Raw genomic sequence first — 24,633 nt, 5'->3', positions numbered from 1 at the left:
AGAGGAAAAAATTAAGGTTTTATAAAAACAGTGATTTTGTTCAAATAAAAAATTAATAACTAATTTTTTCATTTATATACACTTTTACTTTAGTAAAAATATTATAGTCTCATTTTAATTATACAAATTATTTTCTAAAACAATTTATAAGTCCTTACCATTAAAGAACAAAAGTTAGACAAAGTAAATATTTAATACTAATAAAATACAAGAAAAGAAAATTATTAGATAGAGATTAATTTTAGATATAAAAAATAAATAATTGCTGTATTAATTAAATTGAATATTATTTTACAAATTAAAAATATTGATATATAAAGTAATTTTTATTACAGTGACTAATTATTTTGTTTTCTCAAATTAGTCAATATTTAATAATTTTTAAAAACATTACTAAAAAAATATAGTAAATTATGCCCTTTAGTAACAAACTAGTAAATGATAAATTTAAAATTTGAAATCATATACTGTATGATGATTCTGAATCATTAATAGCATAAACGTTTTTTTATATTAATACTGTGTAAAAGCCATTAAACTCTCGATATGTATTCGGATTAAAACGTGCAAACACATATATTTAATTAAAAAGTACCTTATATATATCTTAAAGTCTGATAAATGAATTTATTGTAGTATGATCTGTGCTTGAGAATGTTTTATTAAAACGTGTGGATAAAATAAAAGAATCCAGGGAATAATAAAAGAATAATGGTTTTTATTTGATACTGTTGTTTTTGTTGAAAAGATGGTGTTAATTTTTGGAAAGGGTGTTGAAAGTGATAATAAATGAAGTTTAGTGTGAGAGAATAAGAAAAGAATATAAAAGGATATCCTTTAAAAACAAAAACAGTGCATTGTTTGTTATTATTTGGTGTTTTATAATAAGAAAAAGTGAAGAAAGAATGAATATTCGTATATATCCGAATGATTGGGATAAAGGGTAGGTTGGGAAAAAATGGAATTATTGGTGACTGACGTGGATCCATGCTGTATGACCCCAACCCAACCAATCTACGTCATCCGTCAGATCCAAATCACCCAATCCTGACCATCAAAATCCACCCTAATCACATTCATGTGCGCCGCGGGCAGAGACAAGCTGGGTCCCACCCCCCCAACACCAATCCTCGTATAAAAACCCTTTCACAAACATCATCCAAATCTAAGTCAAATAATACAACACCATACACACTCTGCACGCCACATACACATTCCATAACCATGGGTGGATCCTCCATGGCCGCCGCAAGAGTCACCAGGTTTCTGGCCACCCGCCACCTCCGCGACCACCGTGACACTTGTGTCGCCGACGTTGAATTCGAGTTTCTCCACGACGGAGAAACGTTGTTGGCCCACAGCGCCTGCAGCGACGACTGTCAGAACCCCAACGAAATCGAGTTCGACGAAGACGAGGATCACCGAGATACCGTCGAACAGAACAGAACCTTCTGGGACAACCAGCACCAGATTTTGCAGGTAGTTTTATTGGTTAACCAACACAGCTTGCCTTCTTTGAATTAAGTTATTTTGTTACGCTACACGTACAGCTACGAAACGTATACCCTTTTGTTTTATTTTAATGGAAATTTCTCTTTTTCCCAACAAGCTTAACTTTTTAGTTTCATTGTGGTTTTAGAAACAAAAATTACGTTAGCCTCTTCAAACAGCTTTCCAAAGTTTCAAATTGGTCGACACCAAACGTGGGTTCATGTGATGTGATATCTTTTTATTAATAATAAAATTAAGGTTTTACAGTAAATACTTCAAAAGAAGGAAAAAAACAACTTAGTTTTTCTCATCTACATTTATTTATATGTGCATGTTTAACTTATTTGTTTTGAGATGTTGGTAGAGGGAAATTAATGATTGTAAAATTGGTTTTGACTGAGTGGTTAAATTTTGTGCAGGCCAATGCGTACAGAACAAGTTCTTTGGAGTCAGGGATAAGAAATGCGACCAAAGAAGCGCTTCAGAACATACAAAGCGCAGAAACGGTGTGCGGTTGCGGCAGACAGATACCTCTCACCACTTGCAGAAACTGCTTGATGAGAGAAGTTTCTGGGCGGCTTCAGAAAGCAGGTTATAACAGTGCTGTCTGCAAAACAAAATGGAGAAGCTCACCAGATATTCCATCAGGTAAATACAGTGATTCCAATTAATTACCCACTTGCATGCTTTTTCTCTCTTAAAAAACTCAGAAGCGATCTTCAAGGGTGGTTCTTAAGATAAGATCCTTTTACTAAACTATATTATCCACCTGGAAAATGTCCCTGTCAATTTATAACCACGCTTTGTGAAAATATTATTATGACTAAACCATGATTTGTCGGCACTTGGCCAAGGAACGTTACTGTTCACAAGATTCCAACTAGTGGATATACATTGCCTCTGTCAAATTGATTATATAAAATTGTAAAAAGATGTGAAAAGATTTTTGAACTTTTGTTAGCAGATTAAATATTGGGGGGTAGTTGTATTTAATTTAGTACTGTGAATGCATTAATCTTAGTGTGAAAAGTATGTGCAGGTGAACACAGTTTTTTGGATGTAGTGGAGAACTCAAAGAGGGGGGAGATGAGGGTGATTGTGGAGCTGAATTTGAGAGGAGAGTTTGAGATAGCAAAGGGAAGTGAGGAGTATAACAGACTTGTTGGGAAGCTGCCAGAGGTGTTTGTGGGGAAGGTAGAGAGATTGAGCAACCTGATAAAGGTACTGTGTGTGGCAGGGAAAAGGTGCATGAAGGAAAAGAAAATGCACATGGGGCCATGGAGGAAGCATAGGTACATGCAAGCCAAGTGGTTAGGTCCATGTGACAGGAACACTTCCACAACCTCAGTCTCAATGGGATATTCTGAGAGGATACCAATGCCAAAGCCAAGGCAAAAGGCATCCCTGTTGACTGTTGATCTGCTAGACAATTTTCCTAATATGCACTGCACTGCTGTTGAGGTTGTGTAATTTGTAAAGAGAGAGAACCCTAGTTTACATTCTTCCTTCTTCTTTTTTTAATTTTGTTATTGATTCTCCCAATCTTTACTTGGTGAATATAAATGAGTGATTGGTAAATGTCCCATACACATGTACATCAAAATAAATTGTGGAAATGAGTGTGCATTTCAAAGCTACTCTTGGAGTTCATATATCATACACCACTTTTCAACACGAACAATTTGTCTTGCATCATTTTTTTTCCTTCATGTTTTCGCACGTAAATTGTAAAAAAAAAATTATGAGTTCAGAGATCTCACCTGGACAATTAGTAATAATTACATCGAACTTATAAGGTTTTGTTAAGGTTAAGCCCTAAACTATCTGCTATGAAATCGGAGATTTTAATAATTACATCGAACAAGTGGTTTGATTTTTTTCTAAACCAAAGTGGAGATTTTTTGGTGGGCACATGTGAAATTTGTAATGGACTGCATGAGATGATAGGATACAAGCACCCACCCGGAGTGATACCAAAAAATTACAAGAAATTATGAAGAAAAAAATATAAGTTAAAAATAGTTTCTATAAAAATTAAAAATAGAATTCAAAAAAATTATATTACTTTTATAAAATTAATTAATTCAGAACTTAATTTATTTTATTAAATAAAAAATAATTTTAAAGACAAAAAATAATTAGTTAGTGACTAAATTAGAAACCATTTTAAAGACTAAAAAAATTATTGATTTCTAAATTTGTTTATATTATTGGTATATAGTTTCTAAATTGGTATCTAATTAGTTACCAAGATTTTTATACTAAATCTAGATTCTAAATGATTGGCAATTAAAACCTTGGTAGCTAAATACCAATTTAGAAACTATTTATCAATAATAGAAACTAATTTAAAAACTAATAACTTTTTTAGTCTATAAAAGGATTTCTAATTTAATCATTATAACAACTAATTATTATTTTTATCTAAAATTAATTTTTATTTAATGATTTTATTGTATTGTTACTTATTAACAAATTTATTTTAATATTTTTTACATTTTTTAACATGCTACAAATTCGTCCAAACTAGGTCGTGGTTTGTTTGTATACGTTTTGGTCCATGAATGGCCCATGAATTGTGTTTTTGTCTTTGGGCTCAGTGACACTTTCTTCCTGTAACTACTGATGATTTTGTCCTGAAGCTCCTAAAAATGTTAAATAACTAAATTATCTTTTAAGTGTTTTTCAAATTTCGCTGCATCTAAAATATTTTAATACCTTTTATAGAAAATTCATTCTAGAACATTTTATAATAAAAATTATTATTATAGAAAAAAAAAATCATAATAATTTTAAAATTTATTCTAGAGTAATATTTTTCAAAACGAATTTTTTATAATTCTAGATTGTTATTTTCGAAATAGTTCTGTTACAATAAAATTGGTCGTTAATTGTTGTTTTGGAATTAAAAAGTAATAGGAAAACCCAACTATTGTTAAATTGATTGTCTTTTGAATGAAATTTTGATAACGGAAAAAATAAATCAATCTAACTATAAATAAGTAAAATTTTATGGTTTTTCAGACCAGCCATTTAATTTGGTGAATTTTAAATTTAATTGCTTTGAATAAAATTTAAAAATAGAAGAAACCAATTCATAATATATGTTGAAAATAGTTTCACTATTATTTTTTATGAAATAAGTTTGATCTTTAAAATGTTGAATGATAAATTTAATATTTAATCAATAATAAAAAAATGAAGGAAAATCAAATTTGTCAACTTAGCCCAAACCATAGATCTGCTTATTTGGGCTTAAAGTTTGTATGGGTTCTTGTATCGCAGGCCCAATTATATCATTCAATATTTTGCAATTTGCACCAGCCAAACAAAGGATGGACTTCTTTATTATTTTTTATGGCCCGACAAACGAAATAAAAAAAAAATCAATGAAACATGATTTTCATTGATTTTTGTTATCTTAGAATCATATCCTGTTGAACTAAATGAATTTAAAGTGATTCAGTCACTGTATTAAATATATATAAACTTTAATTAAACGAATATATTTGTAAACAAATAATTCATATTTTAGATTTACAATAATCAGTTTATATCACAATATAAGGTATTTTTATCTGTTGCCATTTTAAAAGAATATTATAATTCGATATAAAAAAAAATAAAAACTGAAATGGGTTGTGAATTTGTATTTCCTAAATTGAAATGGAACAGAATTGATGAGTTTGGAAGCAAAGTGAAATGATAGACATCCGTGCGAACCGTACCTTAAAAAACCTTTGCTCCTTTGATGTGTTAAGTATAATAAAAAGTGGTTGGAAGTGTGAATTTAGCAACAGTGAGTTCCAAGTGTTGCTAAAAATAAATAACAAAGGTTTACACGTAACCACCCATCCGTACCAATTCCCTCAACGGTGACACTTAGATTCCTCCACTCACCACATTTCAACCTTTTTTCCTTTCTCTCTCTCCTCCATCATTCATTCTCATTCATTCCAAAACCAAACCAAAACAAACAAAATTATGTCCCTCTCACTCTTCTCTGACTTTCTCACATGGTCCCACATCCCACCACCCCCACTATAACCTAACCCATCACACTATGTCCCTATCCACATGCATCACTGTTCATATTTATAACTATTACAAAAAACAATTTCATCATATTATAGTATAATAATAACATTTTTAAGATGGTAATAAAAATAAAAAAATTTATAGAAAAGTGTCATGTTGGTGGTGATGATGAGATGAGTGAGGTTTTGAAATTGTAAAACCGACAGACACACACAGTAGAACCTTGAATGAAATTTATGGTCTATTTTCTGCCGGTATCTTACGTAGCGTATGACAAGATCCTTGTATGACCCTACTAAATATTACGCTGCTACTTTCTAAAATTAAAAATTAATTAAAAAAAGAAAGAAAGAAAGAAAGATATCCTCTGCAGTCTCCACCTGTCTTTCTCTTTCCTTAAGGAAAAAGATGGTATTAGGTGCACCATTTCTCTCTATCCTTGCAGACGTTAAAAGCCAAACAGAACCACCATTTCTGCCTTAGCACCTATTTCTTCTTCCCCCCTCGGTGAAAGCCCTGTACCCTTTCAGGTAATGCATGTTTTATTACAATTCCACATGCTTCTTTTGCTTTGCCTTTTTTTTCTTTTCTTTGTAAATCTGGTTTACCCTTATCTGTTATTAGTTTGGTATCTATGTGATTCGTTTACGGATTTTCCCACCCTCTGTGGCCATTAGGTACGTAATCATGGCCGTTTCTTCATTATCAACACAAATGAGTTATTTTCTTTTACTTTTGTATATTTCATGGTTTCTGTGATCATTTTACCTTTTTGTTGGATGGATTAATTTACAGAGATATTTGTGTGGATTTTTTTTTCAGGCTTTTACGGAAGTTGGGTTTTGAACAGATGGGGGTGCTTGGCTTCTGAGTTTATGGATGGTGATGTTCTTTGTTGAATAATATTTTGTTTTGCCTCTATCTTCAGTTTTTAATCGAACCAATCCCGGTTTTGTTTTTCAAATGTCAAGATTGGGTTTTTGGTCATTCCTTGTTGAAGGGTCTCAGTTAGGGGTGGAGGAGTTTCAGTTTTGTAAGTACAAGATCTCAATATTGAAGTTTTTGTAGAAAGGAAAAGTTGAGAATAAGATGGGGGAAGATAGTTATTCTTGGATTAGGAGAACAAAGTTTTCACACACAGTGTGCCATCGTTTGGATCCATCTAGATTAGGTCATGTTCCTATCAGCATTCAGTCAGAGCAAAAATCAAGGCCCGCCCCACAGGCTCAGAGGCACCCCATAACGAACAAGCAGAGATCTTTGTCACCATTGCCAGAGACTTTTCTTTCTGAGGCCTTCAGGGAAGCTAAACATGATCAGAGGAGGTTCTCCACACCGAATCCCCAGAGAGGTAATAGGGTTATGAACAAAGATTCTGGGGAGACTAAGGAATCAAGTTCAAAGTTGCCTTCCCCCCGTAGTCCAAATAGGCAGGTGAAGTCAAAGCACAACAAGGATGCAGCATGGACTAAGTTTTTGGATAATGGTGGAAGCAAGATTACTGCTATCGAAACAGCTGAAGAGTGGAATATTGACATGTCTCAACTGTTTTTTGGCCTAAAGTTTGCTCATGGAGCACATAGCCGACTTTACCATGGTGTATATAAGGATGAATCAGTTGCTGTTAAAATCATTATGAAACCCGAAGACGATGAAAGTGGAGATTTGGCTTGTCGATTAGAGAAACAGTTCGTTAGAGAAGTTACCCTTTTATCTCGCCTTCACCATCAAAATGTTATAAAGGTGATGCCATTTTGTCTCTTCTTTTGTATGCCTTTTGAGTAAGATGAATATATCTGTTGTGTTGAATTTGAACCTTTAATCATGTTCAAATATTATGTTTTGGTTTAATTGTGTTGATCGTATGATGTTGGGATAATTTATGAGGATGCTGATTTGTACCTGTTTCCTCGTGTGTTTTGATGTGACTACAGTTCTCAGCAGCATGCAGAAAGCCACCTGTTTATTGCATCATCACAGAGTATCTTTCGGAAGGTTCCTTGAGGGCATATTTGCATAAGTTGGAGCGCCAAACTATTTCTCTAGAAAAACTATTAACTTTTGCCCTGGATATTGCTCGCGGTATGGAATATATACATTCTCAAGGTGTCATTCATCGAGACCTTAAGCCAGAGAATATCCTCATCAACGAAGACTATCGCCTTAAAATTGCTGATTTTGGCATTGCATGCGAGGAAGCCTCTTGTGACTTATTGGCTGATGACCCTGGCACCTACCGTTGGATGGCACCCGAGATGATCAAACAGAAATCCTATGGGAAAAAGGTTGATGTCTACAGTTTTGGGCTTATCTTATGGGAGATGTTGACTGGAACTATTCCATATGAGGACATGAATCCAATACAGGCTGCTTTTGCCGTTGTAAACAAGGTATGAGTCCTTTGTAATTGAAGTCATCTACATTTGTACTGAACATCTCACTCTTTAGCTATTGCCAGCTTTTTTTTTGTAAATGTTCTGTATTATCTTGATTGCCCTTTGCATTTCTCAAATGCTTGCTGAAGGCCCTGAGCCCCTTCTTCCACTCTAAATCTCACTTTGTTATCCTCTCTATGGTTCTTCTTGTTTAACAGAGTTTGAATTTGTTTTGGACCTTTTTGAACTGCTACCATGGTAGAGTAATGCAAACCAGGCTTCATATAGTTAGTGATTCACTTGAGTTGAGTTGCAGCTAGACAAGACGTGTTCTGTTAATGATTCCTCTTGCTGTTTACATCTGAGGAAGTCAAACTATAATGCCCCTAAATGAAATTCAAAACCAGCTTATTCCCATCCTAATGTTTACTGCGGTTTATTACAAAACCTAGAGTTTTGATAGCTGACAGCCTCTGGTCAATGCCTCCTTTTCTTAGAGAGCAACAGTGGAGTTGGTGCAAATCCATTTCATCCCTGACTTTTGTCTCCAATGGGTCTAAAGGGAAATCAAGTTGAAGTATAAGTTCAACCAAATGATTTCTTAACAATTATTTACACATGTATTAAATAAATTATTGTATTTGTCAATTACTCCTTGAGTGGTATTAGCTACTATATTACTAAGAACAGAACTGATTTATTTCACAGGATAGATGAACATCTAACTGTTTAACTCTTTTTGATATTTGATTTACTTGAGTCTAGAGAAAAATGTAGTTAGCCAGCAGATTTTGTATATTGTTTCTTCTCTCAGTACTTATATTTGTGTTTATTCAGAATTCAAGGCCAGTTATTCCATCAGACTGTCCACCTGCTATGCGAGCTTTAGTTGAGCAATGTTGGAGCCTGCAACCAGATAAGAGGCCTGAGTTCTGGCAGATTGTGAAGATATTAGAGCAATTTGAATCTGCACTTGCCCGTGATGGAACCCTGAGTCTGGTGCCAAACCCTTGTTGGGATACTAAAAAAGGGGTTCTTCATTGGATTCAAAAGCTTGGTCCTGTGCAACAAAATAGTGGCCCTGTGCCTAAACCCAAGTTCACATGAATCTTTCAAGTGTCCTGGCTTTTATTGTACACCAGGTCCATTGTAATTAAAAATGAAAGGTTGGTTTTTGATGTTCTCTGGTTGTAGTCACGTTATGACATTCATGTGATAGTAAATTGATTTTTAGGCTTGCACATAAAGGTGAAAGCTTCTTTTTTTTCTTTTTACCTGAGTGCATTCACAACTTATGAAACTCTTGCATCGTGTGTACCAAGAAATCATCACCCCTTTACTTCTTATGAATGTTTATAATTCTTGTGTGGATGTTGTTTCCCATTGGTCAAAAAGGGTTACACGAGGGATTCGAAGTTTTGATGTTTCCCCACCCCCAATCCAGAACCAAACAAAGAAGACCAACACTTTGAAAGAAAAACCTTGAAAAGGGAACATGATTTTGGCTCTGTAAAAATTAGTTGTTAGCTTATTAGAAAGTATAAAATTTCATTATTTAGACATTCTTTAAGAGAAAACTTCAGAATATTGTTAAGTTTGAAAATGTTTATCAAGAAGACAGAAGAGATTTCATTACAATTAAGAAAATTACAATTAAGAAAATCATTAAGACCAAAAATAATTAATTACTATATTAATTAATTAAAGATAAATTAAAAAATTAAGAAAAAGGTTTTTTAATTAGTTTTTATTATTATTAAATAATTTTTAAATTGATACTAATTAGAATTTAGTAGTTAATTAGATATCAATTTAGAAAGTATTTAACCATAATAAAATTAATTTAAAAATTAAAAAAATAATCTCTAATTTAGTTAATCTAGTAACTAATTATTTTTTTCCCTAAAATTATTTTAAATTATAAAAGTTTGTGTTAAAGTTTATTTTAAATTATATAATTTTTAATTTAATTTGCTTTTTTTTATACGTATTATAAGAGATTGATTCAAATAATAAAATGTTGAATGCATTTGAAGATTTGAAGGATATTAATAACATTTTTTACTGAATAAAATTAATAGTAGTTTTGCATTCTTTTAATTCAATCCTACCGATTAAAAGATTGTGAGAGGTAGAGGATAAAGAAATTAAGGTATTCTTGAAAAAAAAATCAAAAGAGAAAGGTAAAAAATGGCTTCTAATAAAAACAAAATGTCAAGTAATGATATTGATTGGTAAAAAATATAATAAAAATATTATTATTTTTAGTTACCATGTAAATATTTTTTTATAGGGATCAAAATATCACCATCGTGAACTTTAACATCACTCATGTTTGATAGAGTTTATATTTGATAGAATTAGAAGAATGTTTCTGTAAAATAAAAACGAATAATATAAGTTCACAAATTAATGTTATATCTATTTTTTTTATAATTATACAATTAAAAGTAATTTTGATTAATATTGTCTGGAAAACATTTCATCTCTGCAGATGGAGTTTGTAATGATAAAAAAATCTTTAGTATAATAATTTCAAACAATAAAATAAAATCTATTAATTAAAGTCATTGATTTTTTTCCTAGTCCAAACAGTAGAATCTTAAATATTAGTAAAAAAAAAGGTTTTGTTAGTATTTAAATTTTTAACATAGTGACTTGTGTAACGTAAAAATTTACAATAATTTTTATTACAAGTAACTAAATTTAAGGTTTAAACTAGAAAAAAAAATTACAGTAAAGTAAAAAAAGAAAAATATATTTAATCATTGAAAATATAATTAGCTGATAAACAAATAGCTATTGTATAAATATGTATGAATAGAGAAGAGAGAGAAATCGTATAAAACAGGGATTTGTTATGAGTGAAGAAGCATGTGAGAGGGGTCACTGGAATTTCTCACTTTGCAGAAAAAGGAATGTTGAGATAAGATGCTTATGGACATGCAGAGCTCAATAAAGGAAAAGTTTCTATCTCTCTCTGTTGTACCACACAAACTAGTAAGTAACTTTTTAGTAGAGATGTTTTTTTATAAAAAAAGTAAGGTTAAAATTTTAAATTATATTTGGTATATATTAGAGTTTTAATTATTTAATAATTTGCTTTTACAAATTTTATCTATTTTCAAATTTTCTTTCTATGCTTTCAACATCTTCTCATTTTTTTTATATGATAAGAAGACTTAATTTAAAAGATAACAAATTTGATCAAACTAATTTTTTGTTTTAAGTATTTTTTGTTTCTTAGTTTTCAATTTAAGTCTAATCAACTTCTTGGGTGATTAAATTAAAAAAACACAAGAAGATGAACATTCTCAAATTCGATTAAGTTAAATTTAAACGTTTTTTTTTTCAAATTGGAAAAAAGAGTTGAGGGATTTTGAGTCGCAAGGTTAAATTCTCAACCTATAAAATAAATAGATCTAGTTTAAAAATTAGAATGAGGATACATTTTTTTAATGGATTTATTTTTGGGAAAAGAAATGAATACACGACACTTGCATTGATTTTAGTCTTGAAGACATTTCATTTCCTTTTACAGTGTGCAAAGTTACTACAAATATGCTTATATACATGGAAAATGATAATTTGAGAAGTTTTAGAGTCATATATAATTTTTAATATAAAAAATATTAAAATAATAATATTAAAAGCTGTATAATTATATAAAAATTTGAAATTATCAGCATATCATTATCCATATATACATATACCACATATGGAGAGAGATTTTATTCAAGCAAAATATAGTAACTTTATTAAATATGTAAGTAAATTAATAATATGAAAAGAAATTAATTTAACTTAAAATAAAATTATAAAAACTGGTAAAAAAATTTGTTTTTCCTTCGTTAAAAAATTTGTACAGTAATCACGTCACTATCTCTGTATCTCTGGTTCACAAAGTATCTCTGACAGCACACTAAAATAAGACAACTTTCCGTGAAACAAGGAGACAAAAGTCATGAATTTGCTTACTGGCTAGCTGGTAAAATGCAAATGTATTCTCTATAAAATCTCATATTTAAATTTATAATAAATGAGTTTTATTTATTTACATAAATGATCATTTATTTATTATAATTTTTTTATGAATATTTGATATAAAAAATCTTTTATATTTATATAAATATAAATACATTCTTTAAATAAATGACATTTTTAATAACTTTTAAGTGTGAAATTTCAATCAATGGTCATCACCAAGACTTTCTTTCAGAATTTTTTTTTTTTTAATTTTAACTCAAATTAGCTGGCATACCAATTTGGCATCTTAAAAACTTCGCAAAAGCTAAAGCTACCTTCCATCTTTGGGTTGAACAGATGAAGCAAAAAGACAGACAGGAAAATAATACACAAAAAATATAAATAAATAAAAACAAACAGAAGGATAAAAAATAAACTAATGTAAAATGAAATAGAAGAAAAACTGAATTTAGTAAAACCTTTCGTTTAAAAATCACGGTATGTAGGCAGAATCATAGATGAAGTTCTTTAGCCTCTCAGATATTCTGGCAGCTCTGTTGGCAGATTTCTCCTCCTGAACAATGCATTCAGACATTCATACGAAGAAATTATTATATGATTCCGCATGTTTTTATCATTATATTATTTTTTATATGAGATATGATTTAGGTTTTGAGACTATAACCAGTTCATAACAATCTCCCAAGTTGCATAGATTGAAAGGAAAAGATGAATTTTGAGGTCACCTGACAGTGTATTGAATGGAAAACTTCATCTTCGATAACATTATAACTGGCGTTAACAACATGTACTCCTTCTTCATGAAGAACACGAATGGTTTCACCGAACATGAACTGAGAATCCAACCCAGTTATTAGAACAACCTCTAAGGCTGATCCCATTTGTTGGATCTCAATCCGTGGAGATTTTAACCCTAAGCTCTCTCCTCCTTCATTCATTCTCACATTTGGCCCTTCTATTATTCCTAGTAGCATGCTCTTCTTCTTCTTCATTTTCTCCATATTCATCTGTAATTTCTTTATGTAGTTTGTTGCTTCTCCCAGCTGATCCGGGAGTGAAACCGCCTACAAATTCAAACAAAAGAGAAACATCTATCCAAATGGAAAAAAAATGATTTCTTTTATGAGGAAAAACAAAATATGGATTATTTCAACGGTGTTTCAACCCATATACATGTTAAACAACTAACATTCAATTCTCGACGAAACAAAAACGACATCTCCACAAATAGCAAAACAAACTCCTGAAGGAAAAACAAGTTGAAGAAAATACATGCAAACTAAAGAATCAAGACACCAATCTAAAAAGAAAAAACAAGTTGAAAGAACTTTATAAGTTATCCAGAACAAGACATTCAGTTAAGACATGGAGAAGATTTTAAAATAATGGATCAACTCCTCTTTTAAAAATATGCTTATTCCGATATCTCTAAATCTCACTTATCAATTATCAAGATCATTAAAATATTTTCAAAAATCAAATTAATATCTAGGAGCACCATGCAAATTAAATCAAGTGATCGATATGATTAATAATAGTGTTTTAATGCAGGAAGATTAGGACTTGTGGAACTATCACCGTTTACTGCACAACAGCTTTGGTTGTATAAAATATATGTAACCCAAAGATAGAGTGAAAAAGGGGAAAACCTTTGTTCTTTGATGAGGCACAAGTGAGTTGAGCTTGCGGAAGAGAGCTTTCATTTGATTTCTTCTATTCCTCTCAGTGAATTTTCTATCAACTGATGAACTAGGGTTGTTCTCCATATCAGTAGTAATTCAACAACTTCAAGAACTGAGAATACTCATTCCCATGAAAAAAGATAACGCTTCTCATATAATGGTGTCAGATGTTTTGGAATCGTTAATGACTTTTAGAAAAGCTAGATAATATATTATTAGATGCTACTGATCAAAGTTCGGAATGGAGATGAGTTCTCTTTGTGGTGGACCCAGCTAGCTTTGCCAATGTCTTAAATTTCACTGTTTCTTTTCCTTCATAATGGAACAATTTTTTTTGTTAAAAAAAAACGATTGGATCATGGAACACGTTGGTCCCTACATAAAGAAATTCATCACATGTGAACACATTTTGCTTCTATCAAATTAAACTCGCTCCATTAGACTATAATAATTTTTAAATTTATTTCCAAAAAGAGAGAAGTCCAGCGTTTATCAAAAGAATAAAGAATATGTAAGGGAAAAAAAGGAAAAAGAGCAAAATCAACAATAAAAGAAAATTAAAAAAGTATAATTGATCACTATATATAAAAGGTGATAAGTCACGACTTATATACCAATGAAAGAGTAAAACTAAGAACAAAGGCAAACATAAAAAACAATCACAAACGAAGTTATGAAATTTTTGGGTATGAAGTAAAAAACAATTGGGTTGGGTTGGGTTGAATAGACACAAAGTTTAGTGAGTGGACTTAGTCATTGTGTGTTTTTTTTAATTTCTATTTAAAGAGATCATTGTACTTGTAGTTGATGTGCAACAGAATAGAAATAAAACTTAATAATTGCTTGTGGATGTAGATAACAGTTGACGACCAAACCACGTTAAATCCTGTGTTGCTTATTTTTTACCGTTGATTCGTAATTACGTGTATTATTTCTGCGTGTATTTTTTCTCATCAGAAATAACATCTGATATTTATCGTACGAGACCACCAGACCCAAAATTTACTTTAAGTTTATGAAAATTATGTGTACAATATACCCTTTGAGTCGTAATACAATATGTTAACGAGTTAGTTAGATTACTATTTAGTATATTTATTTTCTAAGTAATTTGTTTTTATAATAAAATGGAGGTATCATGTTTCTCTAAATTTCATAATGGTGTGTTTATATTCAATATCATAAAGCTTATATATAAAATTTATATCTATTTATATATTACATTTTGAAATATATATCTGTATATTATTTGAACATTTTTCTGTCTAATTAAAAAATGTTTAAAATTGAGACAATCCTAATCTTAAAAAACTAATTCACAAATGCATGCAACATTATATCTCAAGATTTTCAACAGTATATAACCTAGTAGACCCTCAAACACCCACAAGTATTAAAACAGATTAAATCCCCAAGAAACATTAAATCTTTTTTTTTATAATACTTTACAACAGGATAACAGAAAAAATTGAAAGAGTTAAAAGTTTTTTAATGACTACCATATTTGTATTAAGAACTCTTTCTTCCAGAAATAAACATGTAAAAATGAAACACAGTTCCTATTTAGTTTCACTAATCATCGCAGGAATATTTTACAACATAGTATTTAGTTTTAAACCACCTTCCTCTTACATGCAACATAAAACTATGGATATAGATAGATGGTCGGAAGTAGATGACGGAGAAGACGGGGTGAATAACTGGAGACTTTAAATGGGCCACCTTCTGATTTTATAAGATTCTGTGGTTGGAAGAAAGAAGCATTGCTTGTTACTTGGGAGAGGAAAACAAAAAGTTATGGTGGTGGTGCTGAGATGTAGATGCAGTGGCTGGAACCCTCTTCAAGAGAACACTTACTACGCCCAAGCCAAATAATTCAAATATCATGAGATGACTACCAATAGGAGCTTACATAAATTCCTTATTTTAATTAAATCAAATATTTTCTTCATTAATGCATTTTATTAATGATTTTCTTTCAATAACATCATATAGCTATAAATTTTGTTATTAACTTTAAACAATTTCGACAACTAGCTGCATTATTTCATACCAATTAAGAACGGTCAAAAAGCTGTCTTCAAATTACAAAAAAGCTCTGTTATGATATCTAGAAAAACCCAAAAATTTGGACGTATTACTTACTATATTTTAGTCAATAGTTTAGTGCGTATTCAACGAATGAGAGGAGGGCAAAAGGTTGTATTTAATTGGAATTTTAAAATATTAAAAAAACTATTAACAAAAACATTATTTGAAAGGTTCTCGAAAATTGTTTAAGATTAAAAGTTATACAAATTTGATGAACGATAAATATTTTATTATTTAAAATTAAAGTTTATTGTTTTAGTTAAGAGGTATCTCTTCTAATCTAGAACATCAAGTTTAACTAAAAAATAGTGGTTTATAGCTCAATAGTCCGTTTTTTCTTCTCGTCCTCCTCTCTCTTATACTAAGTTTTTCTTGTATCTAGTCTTCTTTTCATTCCGTATTCCTTTATTATTTTTTATCCTGCATATCTAGCTTAGTCCCTCCCTTTGTTAACGTTCTTCCCTCATTAAAATGTGACTTTTCCATTAATTATGCAAATTGGCTACTGAGTCATTTCGCTCTATTAACGGGATCGATCCATGACCTCAAAGCCCCTTAGCCTCGGACGTAAGTCCAAAAGGTTAAAAAGCTTTCACAACTACCTTGTCAACCATGGACTCATGACATCACAGTCCTTCAATCTCAGACGTAAGCCAACGAGACTAAAAAACCTTCAAAAACGGCTACTTTGTCAACTATATCGATCCATAACCTCACATTTATATATAAAAAAGTTTAACTAATTAAATTTTATTTTATAAAAAATTTAATATTTCTAAAATAAAATTTTATTTACCTTCTTTAATTTGCTCATATTTTTGAACGAATGTTGTTTTAAGAATCATAATGAAAATATATTAAGTCTATTCCACCAATAATCTATATTCACTGCAAGAAAATCATCGAATAAAAACCAATTTTTAGAGACCAAAATAATTAGTTGTAATAGTAATTAAATTAGAGACCATTTTAGAAACTAAAAAAAAAATTGGTTTCTAAATTAGTTTCTATCATTGTTAATTAGTTTCTAAATTGATATCTAATTAACTATCAAATTTTATTTATCAACTATTTAGATTCTAAAATTGATAGAAAAATCATGTTCGCTAATTAAATACCAATTTAAAAATTATTTAACAATAATAGAAACTAATTTAAAAACTTGTAAATTTAGTTAATTCGTTGTAATTAATTCGAATTTAATTTTTAAAATATTAAAATGAAAGGCTTTTTGTTTGATGCTTCTTTTCACACTAACTTCTCAATTCTTAATTGAAAACCTCGCTTCCTATCTCTATGGTTTATTCCCCAAGAATCTTAATCTTTGAATTCTCTATTAACATATTTAGAAAAAAATCATTTCTCTTATTAATTTTTAATGTTAGAATTTTTACCGCAAAAATATTGATTTGAAAAATCATATCAAATATTGTTTTCCCATAAAAAGCTTTAAGGTAAATCATATTTTCACGACATATTCAATGTTAAAATAACTTCTGATGAGCATATATTTATTCACACACACTAGCCTTAATCATAGATTATTGGACTATAATAATAAATAAATCCATTGTTTTAATTAATATTCTTATAATTGGGTTTATTTGGGCCTTAACTATTATTATTGTTAATTTTGTCTTTTTAGAGTAAATTATCTAGAGGAAGCATCTACCTTTGTGAATGGGCCAAATATGCAAAAGTCCAGGTTGCTTCTTTGAATCAAAACAGAAAACAAATTCTGAGGAGAAGAAGAGAAAATAAAAGCTACAAGATTCCAGAAACAGAATTGGAAGCAAATCTTCTGCAAAATAAAAAGAATTATGGAAAGTCAAACTGTTTACAAAATCTAAACTGCAATATTTTCCCAAGATCCTTGGAGCAGAAAAGCCTATAAAAGGACACAAGCATCAAGGAGAAAAGGGAGAGCTTCATAGGGTTTTCTTAGTTTATTTTATTCTTAGTAATTCTTTTATTTTGCCTCCGCATGGAAGGCTAAACCTTTTTGGTTGATTCTTTTGTAATTCCCCATTGAATTATGAGGTTTTGTTCAATAAAAGTTTCGATTTTTAATTCTCTATAACAGTTGTTTTTATTGTCTAATCTCCTGGAAAACTGGTTTTTGTGAAAGGTTGTACTTGAACGCACGATTGAGAGTCTTCCTTATCTTAAACTTTGGTTTCTTAGTTAGTTCGCATCGTTCTAATTAATTTCTTGGGCGCATGATTCAAGATAGAGGAGGTAAGCATTCCCATGGAGTATACGCATGGAACAAAGTGGATATTGATCAAACTAGTAGACGCGTGCTTTACTGGTGAGTTTCAGTTGAATTAGATCGGCGCATGTTCAATCTGGTTTAGCTCTGTTGGAGGATTGAGAAAAGATTAATCTTTAGAGAACCTGTGAAAAATTCAATGGTGGAAGAACTTGGGATCAACCGCTTTTTATTTGTTATTTTAATCTCTTTTATATTTTTTGCACAACTATCTCAAACCCCCTTTTCATCTTTATTGTTATTGCTAACTTTTATTGCTTGCAGATAGATTTTAAATCCTGATCAACTGATTTTACTATTGGATTCGTTGGGAGACGACTTGGGGGACATTTGTCCACAATTATACTATCATCTCTCTAGTGTTAAACAAGTCTACGCTAGAATCATATTAATTTGACAGCAAAACAACAGCTATCAAATATTGTTTTCCCATAAAAAGCTTTAAGGTAAATCATATTTTCACGACATATTCAATGTTAAAATAACTTCTAATTAAAAAACATGACTTAAAATAACAAAATATCGTTAATTGACAGATTTAAATAGAATTATAGAATTGAAATGGACGAATTTTACATTCAATCTACAAATTTGAATATCTACAAAAACATTCAATATATTTTCAGATTCCAGAAATATTTTATATAAAATTGGCATATTTGATTTGAATGAAGAGTTCCATGATAATGTGGAAATAAAAGAGTCAATAAATTAACTTCAAATTTCTCCCTCTATCTCTATTTATAATTTTAGTTTGAGTTTTGCTAGTTAATATGTTAAACAAATTAAGAATTACTAATAATAATTTTTTAATTAGAAATTAGGCTAAAATGATCTTATAAATTACGAGAGAGTGAATAATAATTTTATTTTTTTATTGTTTTAACTTTGGAGATGTGAATTAGCATTTAACTTTTACTTTTATCAGTCATATAATTTTGATGTGTATAATTAAAGTGACGTGATCTACATGACGTCGTCGTTATATGTCATACTTTGACTCCAAGGAAAGTAAAGAATCATTCATGCAATTTGTTTTTAGGGTTTCAAATAGTTTAGTTTCTTCAAATAGACTTTGCTTTAATAAATTTTGACTTCCTTAAACGTAAAGTGTATTTCAGAGTGTAAAATTTAATAAATATTTAAATCACTAAGGTTATTATTCTTTTTAAATCACTGATTGATCCTTTTTCATATATAATCACGGCATTGGTCCTATTACTTTAAAAAAGATCTTTAGATCATTTTGAGGAAATTAAAAATAAAATTGTTAAATAAGGCTTAAATGCATGTATATTGGATAAGAAATGAAATATAGACAAGAACATAAGAGGAAAATAAATCAGAACAAAAAATATAGAAGATATATTGTTTGAATAAAAAAAATAAAAATAAAATTGAAGTTTTATTTTTATTTATTCGAATGATAAGGAAGTTAAAATAAATAGATAAAATAAAATAACCAAATACTTTATTCAAACAATAAAACTAAAATATAAAATATTAAATTATCATATTCAAACAAAATATTTAGAAAATAAATAAAATATTTGTATATTTAAATATCATACGTTTCAATATCTTGATAGAAATCTTCCATTTATTAGGCATCAAATTAATTTAATTTTGTATTTATTTTCTTGAAACACCCTTTCTGAGTTGTTTTCTTTTCTCTCTGTAAAGTAATGTCGAGTGTTTTACAAAACAATGTTAAAGTTCGACATATATTTCTTTAAAAAGAAAAAAAATACGATGAATGAATCGTTTTATGTGTTAATATATAAGATTCAAAGAGAAGATGAGGCTTTATTTCTATTAGTAAAGTAGAAGAATTATACCAAATTTAGTATCGCCAACATCTAAAAAGAGTTTAAAGCACGATCTCAATTGCTAGGATCAAAGCAACAGCTAAAAAGATTGAAGCTCGAAAAATATTCTTTAAAATAATGAAGATGATTGATTTGGAGCATAATTTCAATTAAAGACATGCAAATAAAAATCTTTGAGGAGAGAAAAAATATCAATAACAACTTTCATAAAAAAGAAAAAAAGTGTCCACAAAAATATCTTATAACGTCAAATTTCTCAGTGTATTCGATCCTTAAACTATTTTAAGAAACATATATAGTTTTACCTTTGTGGAAATAGCAAATTAAATTCACATATTATTTTATTCTAAATAAATTGTTGAATATCAATAATAATTTAACAATTTTTTTTTTATATAATAATGAGTGAATTAATATTTTTTTCCACTAACCATTTTAACTTCCTTCTCATATTAGTTTTATTCTTTAACTTCAACATGCATTCTATTTAAGAAGAATTTGTTGGAAGAAATTTTTCAATTTTGTACAAAATTACATTTACAATTTTGAACTTCGTGAGCTTTTCTTTTTTATAATGATTTATAAGGAAAAATACGCATTAGTGCAACTTTCATCTCAATAAATTCAAAATTTTAAAAGTGTGACTCTTTGAACTGGTTTTTATTATTTAATACATATCATGATAGCCACGGTTCTGAACACCCTAAACCCTAACACTCCATATACAACGTGAAAATACATTTTTAACCTTATTTTGTCATTCCCATAGAGTAGTTTTTGAATTATGTAATCCGAATACGCATTTGAAAAAATATTTCCGAATTATATAATCTAAAAACTAAAAAGGACTTTGAGATTACATAATCCGGAATTTAATTACGAATTTAAAAAAAGACTTTTAAATTACGTAATCCAAAATATAGGAATATTTTTTAGAAATAAAAAAATGTATAGAAATACAGGAAGAAACAGCCCATGATAACTTACCCTAAAATCAATTAAGTCCAATAAATAATTAGAGTAAACAACTAAGGGTGTATAGTTCCAAGCCCAGCCTAGACATACTACAAGTAAATAAAAGAATTGGTAAGGGTAAACAAGTAACAAAAACAGAGTATAAAGGTGCTTGCGGAATTAGGGTTTCTCACTCGTCTTCTGCTAACAGAGGACACCAATCTGTTCCTCAGATTCAACACTTTGCATTGCGCCAATGGGAAAAGCTTTCGATGTGGGAGCCGTTCCTTTCAACTCCGATGGGTGGGGCCCGCCGGAAACCGGGGCCGCCGGCGGCAGCAGCAACCTTCCTCTCAACGTCCCATTCGCCCCCTTCTCCCGTTCTGACAAATTGGGCCGCATCGCGGACTGGACCCGCAATTTCAACAACCCGACCCGCTCTAAGAACCCCGCCGACTCCGTCTTTGACTTCACCAACGACGACTCCTTCCCCGCCTCCGCCGAAGACGACGCCTCGTTCCGCCTCGTCGACGGCAAGCCTCCGCCGCGCCCCAAATTTGGCCCTAAGTGGCGTTTCCAGCAGCAGCGTCAGCTTCCACAGCGCCGCGACGAGGAGGTCGAGGCACGAAAACGTGAACAGGAGAAGGAACGCGCGCGTCGCGATAGGCTGTACCACATGAACCGCTCAAACCCTAATGCGCCCCGCCGTGAAGCCGCGGTTTTCAAATCCTCTGTGGATATCCAACCGGAATGGAACATGCACGACCAGATCCCGTTCTCCACGTTCTCTAAGCTCTCCTTCACTGTTCCCGAGCCTGAAGACCTTCTCCTCTGCGGTGCTCTCGAATACTACGATCGTTCCTATGATCGCATTACACCCAAAAATGAACGCCGCCTTGAGCGTTTCAAGAATCGGAACTTCTTCAAAGTCACCACCACCGACGACCCTGTTATACGCAGACTCGCAAACGAGGACAAAGCCACGGTTTTCGCCACTGACACTATTCTCTCCACTCTCATGTGTGCCCCCAGGTCTGTTTATTCTTGGGATATTGTTGTTCAGCGCGTTGGAAACAAGCTTTTCTTCGATAAGCGTGATGGGTCGCAGCTTGATTTGCTCTCCGTTCACGAGACTTCCCAAGAGCCATTGCCTGAGGCTAAGGATGATATTAACTCTGCTCATTCGTTGAGCGTTGAGGCTGCTTACATCAACCAGAATTTTTCGCAGCAGGTTCTGATTAGGGATGGGAATAAGGTTACTTTTGATGAGGCTAATCCTTTTGCTAATGAGGGTGAGGAGGTTGCTTCTGTGGGTTATAGGTATAGGAGGTGGAAGCTTGATGATGAAATGTATCTTGTTGCGAGGTGTGAGGTACACAGTGTGGTTGATGTGAATAAGCAGAGGTCGTTCCTTACTTTGAATGCTTTGAATGAGTTTGATCCTAAGTATTCGGGTGTGGATTGGAGACAGAAGTTGGAGACTCAGAGGGGTGCTGTGTTGGCCACTGAACTTAAAAACAATGCGAATAAGTTGGCTAAGTGGACTGCTCAGGCTCTTTTGGCTAGCGCGGATATGATGAAGTTGGGTTATGTGTCTAGGATTCATCCCCGCGATCATTTTAATCATGTGATTTTGGCTGTGGTTGGGTATAAGCCCAGGGATTTTGCAGCACAGATCAATTTGAATACTTCAAATATGTGGGGCATTGTGAAGTCCATAGTTGATTTGTGCATGAAATTGAACGAAGGAAAGTATGTTCTTGTGAAGGATCCATCCAAGCCTCAAGTTAGAATTTATGAGGTTCCGGCCGATGCCTTTGAAAATGACTATGTGGAGGAGCCACTTCCGGAGGATGAACAAGTTCAACCTCCGGCGGAGGGTACTGAAGGGGGAGAAACTGTTACCACTAATGATGTGGAAGATAAGCAAGTAGATGTTCAAGCTTGAAAGGTAATTGAATGCAATTTTTTTCTTACCCTATTTTTGGGGGTGGCATGGGGATTAAGAAATTGCGTACTCTGCTCTGTGACTCTTCCTTCAAGTTTTGATTTTTTGTTTTCTTGGTTAATTGCTTATTTTTAAGATATGGTGTTTTTGTAATTGTTTTGGAGGTATAGTAGTGTGTTAGCTTTCCTTTCTAATATTTGGAGTTGTGCATGCTGGTTTCAGCCCATATCTTTTTACAATAAATGAATTGTCTATTCAGTTTTATTCTTCCTTGTTATTATTATTATTTATGTGTACGTATATTATTGATGATCCAAGTATCTATTGCTTGATTTGCTTTTGATGTTCCTGTTCCGACTAGTAATGTTCAAAGATATAATTGTCACACAGCTAGTAGTAGAATCGAGCAGCTGCATTTAAGTTGGTTGAATATTGCAAATGCCTTTGCTATGTAAATAAGAAAAATTCATGAATTCCTAGTGATTATAATTTTAAATCTTCCTTAGGTATGACTCATTTGGGATCCTATTTGTAGGAGCTTTCTATGCATCTTATACTTGTTTGATTTATCTCTTGAGTTGAAGATAATGGTTCGGCATTCTTCTCTATACCTTTAAAACGTTATCAACACTGTGCCTTAAAACTTCAGGATGACATTTGTAGCCAGTTCTGTTACTTTGCTACCTATGTTCTTCCTAAAGTAAATTTTAATTTAAAATGTGAAGATTTCATACAATATTTTCCTATGCCTCGGCGTTCCAAGTTTCATTTCATTAATATTTACTCAACGTCTCTGTGGCCATCTTAGTGAAATGTTTGGATCAAAGTTGTGAAATTTAAGTTTCAATAGATTTCATTTTTTAAACTGAGTTTGCAAAAGCAATTATTGTAAAATGGCAGGTGTAGTAACATACTGAGAGTCTACTGAATAAACAGAAGTCGAAGTATCATATCTTACATTCTTATTTCATTGTCATTTGCTATTTGGTTTTTAGTATATTAAATGGTTGTAGATCAATAATCAATGCCTGCAGTTTAATATCGTTAGATGTTGCAGAAGTGTTAATTTCAGTCTTGAATTCTGTTGACATTATTTACTCATAGATGAGGTGTGATTTTTGGGGTCGGTGCAGGTCAGATATGTATCGGAGTTGACGGCCGATCATTTGGGATCAGATCGCTCTCAATAGTTTGCTTTAGCACTTCCTTTGTCGGCCTAAATTTTGCAATTAACTTCCGGATGTTCCTGTGGACCAAAAGTTTAAAGTCTGAACTTTAGTTTTTTTTATCCTATGCTACAGCTGTTTATGATTAACAGACCTTAGCATTTTAAGTGGAATCCCCAAATTCCTATATTACAAATTTGTGATACGCTCAATCGGGCTCTAAATTATTTTTGTGGTTTACAAGTTTCCATGTTGGCAAGTTTAGTGTGTTATCGTGCGTTCTATCTATTGTAAACGATCAAAAAAGTATAAAAAACAATGCTTTATTTCTTGTAAATTGTCTGATAAAAATAGACAACGTCGAATAAGAAAATAAAGTAGTTACATAAATTGTGGGAGTATTATAAAAATATCTCCTTCATGAATTGCACAATATACTTGTAAATTAATGAAGAAATTGAGGAACATATGCTTGTTAGTTCTCTCATTTAAGTTAGTGAATAGATAAATACCATTTGTCAGGTCTTTAATACCAAATTGAGTTACCGAATTTTCCTTTATAATATGCTTGTGATCATCCTTATCACATATAAAATTCCTATTATCAACGTTAACAACATTAATTGATATGTTTTATGAAGAAAAATATCTTCAGTGGAAGTTGAAGTCTACTTATAGTCCAAAGATAGCGTAGTAATGGTGAATTTTCCAAACCAAGGTCATATAAATCGTTTGATTACATAAAACAGCCATCCTTGATTATGACAGTTCACTTTCACCATTTGGGGCCATGATTTGAT

The 24,633-nt window shown here is 31.4% G+C and overlaps 4 protein-coding genes across 5 annotated transcripts; 3 read left to right on the top strand and 1 right to left on the bottom strand.

Annotated features, from left to right (window-relative positions):
* Window positions 1-1,068: 1,068 nt before the first annotated feature.
* LOC137832584 (uncharacterized) lies at window positions 1,069-3,128 on the top strand. The gene is made up of 3 exons (XM_068640810.1): window positions 1,069-1,479; window positions 1,911-2,139; window positions 2,531-3,128. The coding sequence occupies exons 1-3, from the start codon at window positions 1,225-1,227 to the stop codon at window positions 2,959-2,961; spliced, it is 915 nt and encodes a 304-aa protein (XP_068496911.1). The 5' UTR covers window positions 1,069-1,224; the 3' UTR covers window positions 2,962-3,128.
* Window positions 3,129-5,683: 2,555 nt separating this feature from the next.
* On the top strand, window positions 5,684-9,275 carry LOC137832582 (serine/threonine/tyrosine-protein kinase HT1-like). 2 transcript variants are annotated; one of them, XM_068640809.1, is made up of 5 exons: window positions 5,920-6,059; window positions 6,154-6,206; window positions 6,352-7,272; window positions 7,464-7,919; window positions 8,742-9,275. In XM_068640809.1, the coding sequence occupies exons 3-5, from the start codon at window positions 6,619-6,621 to the stop codon at window positions 9,009-9,011; spliced, it is 1,380 nt and encodes a 459-aa protein (XP_068496910.1). In that variant the 5' UTR covers window positions 5,920-6,059; window positions 6,154-6,206; window positions 6,352-6,618; the 3' UTR covers window positions 9,012-9,275. The 2 variants fall into 2 exon arrangements, with proteins under 2 accessions (XP_068496909.1, XP_068496910.1); XM_068640808.1 differs by lacking the exon at window positions 6,154-6,206 and having other exon boundaries at window positions 5,684-6,059.
* A 2,953-nt stretch (window positions 9,276-12,228) lies between these two features.
* Window positions 12,229-13,770, bottom strand: LOC137832579 (transcription factor bHLH162-like). Its single transcript, XM_068640805.1, has 3 exons — window positions 13,541-13,770; window positions 12,617-12,955; window positions 12,229-12,444 (listed from the first exon to the last, which is right to left on the bottom strand). Exons 1-3 carry the CDS (start codon window positions 13,655-13,657, stop codon window positions 12,364-12,366), a joined length of 537 nt encoding a protein of 178 aa, XP_068496906.1. The 5' UTR covers window positions 13,658-13,770; the 3' UTR covers window positions 12,229-12,363.
* A 7,071-nt stretch (window positions 13,771-20,841) lies between these two features.
* Window positions 20,842-24,092, top strand: LOC137832578 (eukaryotic translation initiation factor 3 subunit D-like). Its single transcript, XM_068640804.1, has 2 exons — window positions 20,842-22,670; window positions 23,801-24,092. The coding sequence occupies exon 1, from the start codon at window positions 20,976-20,978 to the stop codon at window positions 22,665-22,667; it is 1,692 nt and encodes a 563-aa protein (XP_068496905.1). The 5' UTR covers window positions 20,842-20,975; the 3' UTR covers window positions 22,668-22,670; window positions 23,801-24,092.
* Window positions 24,093-24,633: the final 541 nt, after the last annotated feature.

The sequence above is a fragment of the Phaseolus vulgaris genome, chromosome 6 (assembly GCF_000499845.2).
Source record: "Phaseolus vulgaris cultivar G19833 chromosome 6, P. vulgaris v2.0, whole genome shotgun sequence".
Lineage (NCBI taxonomy): Eukaryota > Viridiplantae > Streptophyta > Magnoliopsida > Fabales > Fabaceae > Phaseolus > Phaseolus vulgaris.
The sequence above is the reverse complement of the archived record's forward strand: the minus strand, read 5'-3'. Positions and strand labels throughout refer to the sequence as shown.